We start from the raw sequence: 3,315 nt of genomic DNA, 5'->3' as shown, positions 1-3,315 counted from the left end.
GTGTATAGCTGATTAATTACATTTCAATTCAATCATGGATAGCGAAGGATAATGTCCGTGAGAAAACTCCCATGCCACTCGTAGATGCAAGGGGACGATACGTGTTTGAAGCTGAAATTCAAATTTCTTAATGTTTTAATTAGTTTACATAACTGATTCAGTTATAATGTAAGAGTAACCAAGAGACTTGACAAGTACTGTAGTTAGGTTTAATAGTCGATTAACGCCAACCTGTTTTTAATGTTAAGTTTAATAGTTAAATGATTATCGCCAACCTGTTTTTAAACCATGTAGGTACTAAATATTACTGTTTTATACATCTGATATAAATCATTTTGCATCTCATATTTATAAAAGGACTACAAATACAATACCATATAATTTTTAGAGAAATTCACTTGATATTTTAAATAGCCGAAAATAAAAACTTTTTTACATAAAAAGCAGTATTTTAAAATATTCCACAAAATTTTCAATAAGTTGTGGCTTTCTTGTATGTAATTTGATGTATTTTGGTAATAAAAGGTTGTTTGAAAGTTTATAGAGTGTTAATTTTGTTGTTTTGGTAGACTTTTTGAGATTTTGTTTACATGGGACAAATTTGTAAGTCCGTGACATTTACAGATGTAATGTCCGTGACGCTACGTAATCCATATTATATAATGAAAATATTTTACATTTTCTATTTTTCACTCCTGATAAAGTTAGAACAACTATCTGTTTATTTGATTTAGGAAGGAAGTTCTGATATATGTAAAAACAGAACAGGAATTTTAATTTTCCTATATACCATCAAAAGTTATGTCGCAATCCTGTAATGTCCGTGACACGTACATTTTGCATTCTGACATACACACCGTAATTTTTTTTTTTTAATTTTGTGTTATATTCCTACAGTTGAGAGTGAATGGGAGTATAAAAACCAAAATTTGACTTGTTTTCATTGTGTAATCTATAAAATATAGCTCTTTATATTTTCAAATTTGTAATGTCCGTGACAAAAAAATACTGTGGAATGCCCCTTTAAATATTAGAAACATTTTCAATTCAAAGAAAAAAATCTGAAATCTAAAGTTAATAACAATGTTTGCTGCCCTCTATTGTTTGGATATTTTTTAATAATTGATTTTCATGTTTGCAGGTGAATGAATGGACAAAATATGATGAAAAGGTATTGCAAGCTGTGGAAGCTGGGGACCATGAGAAACTTCAGACCACTTTGACCAAGAAAGGTACTTCAGCGACCAAGTTAGATGCCGAAGGAAAGAGCGCGTAAGTTACAACCATGATAAAGACTAATTCAAGTGTTTGTGCTCTTCTTTCTTAATTTCTACAGATTTGTGGGTGGTAATTTGAAGATAAATATGCAAATTACTCAATTTGCATATGGTAATGTGAATTCTAAAAGTCATCTAATTACCTTGGAATGAAAGGTGCTAAATATGCATGTGAATAAATGATGAATATTAATCAAAATTGGAAAGTAATATCTAGAAAATTTTTCCCATGATGACAATCTCCATAGTGACAATTTTCCACTAAATCTCTACCAGGGTTTTCCTCCAAAAAAGTAGACAAAATATTACACAGGAAGGATATAATAGAGACATATTTTATAAAATATTGTATTATTCATTGGCTTTTCCTGTGTAGTTATATATGTCACTACATTTGTTTGTCAACCAGGGATGACAATGATACTAACATTTTGTCATCGAACTGCATGTATCACCCACTGACCCAAGAGAGAATTCTACAGAAGACTGTGATTGTCATAATATATTTTAAATATTATAGATGATATACACAAAAGGAGATATACCAAACTAGTAGTTACTTGATAATAGAAACCAGCATTTTTATAGAAAACAAGTTCTCGTAATCTTGAAAGCTCCGATGAGGGCAGTATAATAGAGGCAATAGAGTAGGTATACAAAAAGATATAATAATCAATCAGCTGAGTGTTTCTAAAGTTCCTCATCAGAGCTAAAAAGCTTGTGTATTGCACATGCTCACCATACATAATAAAGGTGTACATTTAAACATTTACTAAACATTGTCAATTACCAGATACTGTATGTAAAGTAGACATGGATGCTACATATTGAACTCTCATAAATGGTTAAATTAGTGACCATAAATGAAAATTGAAATCAGATTATGAGAGGCAATGATTACTGATGACAGTGATGATGGTGAAGATGAAGGTAATAATGAATGCATCAATGACAATGATTATGTCATGATAATATTGGTAATTGGATAATTAATAATGTGAAAGCTCAGCATTAATTGCCCTTCTTAAGAGTCATTTCCTGTATTAATACCTTGTCAAAGCCAATTTGGATTTTTAGTACCTTTTTCTTAGATATTCTGTAACTGCATATTAAAGGAATTAAAAAGATATTTAAAAACAAAATAAAATTCAAGTTATAATATAAACTTTAAAAGTTAGATCAAAGTTTTAAATTGCTTTAAATAAAGTAAACACTACAGGACTAATCCACAAACAGCTCTAGTCTTATTGTCTGCTCTACCAGTCACATGACCAAGAAGACTGACTAACATCCTATATTAGTCAAGAATTTACATCAACCAAAATATGATCCCCATTCTATTCTTAGAAACATGGAGCTGGAATGAACAGTTTCCTGCTAAATTGCTGCTGGTCAGTTATTGTTGTTCCTTAGCAACTGTCACTATGCAACCATCAGACATTATCATGATTATAAATTCTCAGGTTCATTGTTTATCAGTTTAAAAATTAGATTTTTCCTGTTTCATCCTTTTAATTTTTCTTTTAGTATTGACTAGAGAATATGCCTAATACAATACTGTATATAATACAACAGAAGTTGCAAGATTAATCAACGCAAACTATAAATAATCCCATTAATTATATCTTAATATTGGACCTTCCACAGTGTCAATCAAAATTAATAATTGGCCAATCAGAATGGCGCCTGAAATACGTGCATATCCCACATGATGTTTTACAGTGAAATTTATTTGTTTTTGCCAGATTTCACCTTGCAGCTAAACTTGGCCAGTACCCATGCCTTGAAATTCTACTGCAACTTGGAGCTGATGTGAATGTTGTTGATAAGAAAGGTATTGTAGAATCTACTATTAGTATTCAAATGTTATGACATGCCAGGACTGATTGTTATATCCATGTCATTGGTGTGTTTTTAACTACTTTAAATGTAGTGTTTACAAATACAGTCAGGGATGTAGTTATGGTGGGCAGGGCCACCCACCCTTGTAGTTTTCCACCTAGTCTGAAGCTAATTACTTCCCCCCCCCCCCCCTACC

At 31.2% G+C, this 3,315-nt stretch overlaps 1 protein-coding gene across 1 annotated transcript in view; it reads left to right on the top strand.

Annotated features, from left to right (window-relative positions):
* The window catches only part of LOC117122560 (ankycorbin-like), a 46,540-nt gene that overhangs the window by 23,566 nt on the left and 19,659 nt on the right, over nucleotides 1-3,315 (top strand). Inside the window, exons 3-4 of the mRNA XM_033268166.1 lie at nucleotides 1,142-1,272; nucleotides 3,023-3,111. Of these exons, the coding sequence (XP_033124057.1) occupies nucleotides 1,142-1,272; nucleotides 3,023-3,111 (220 nt within the window). The remainder of the gene's footprint in view (nucleotides 1-1,141; nucleotides 1,273-3,022; nucleotides 3,112-3,315) is intronic.

The sequence above is a fragment of the Anneissia japonica genome, unplaced genomic scaffold (assembly GCF_011630105.1).
Source record: "Anneissia japonica isolate Jap-2015-1 unplaced genomic scaffold, ASM1163010v1 scaffold1889_len2455224_cov183, whole genome shotgun sequence".
Lineage (NCBI taxonomy): Eukaryota > Metazoa > Echinodermata > Crinoidea > Comatulida > Comatulidae > Anneissia > Anneissia japonica.
This window is presented reverse-complemented; position numbering and strand designations above follow the sequence as displayed.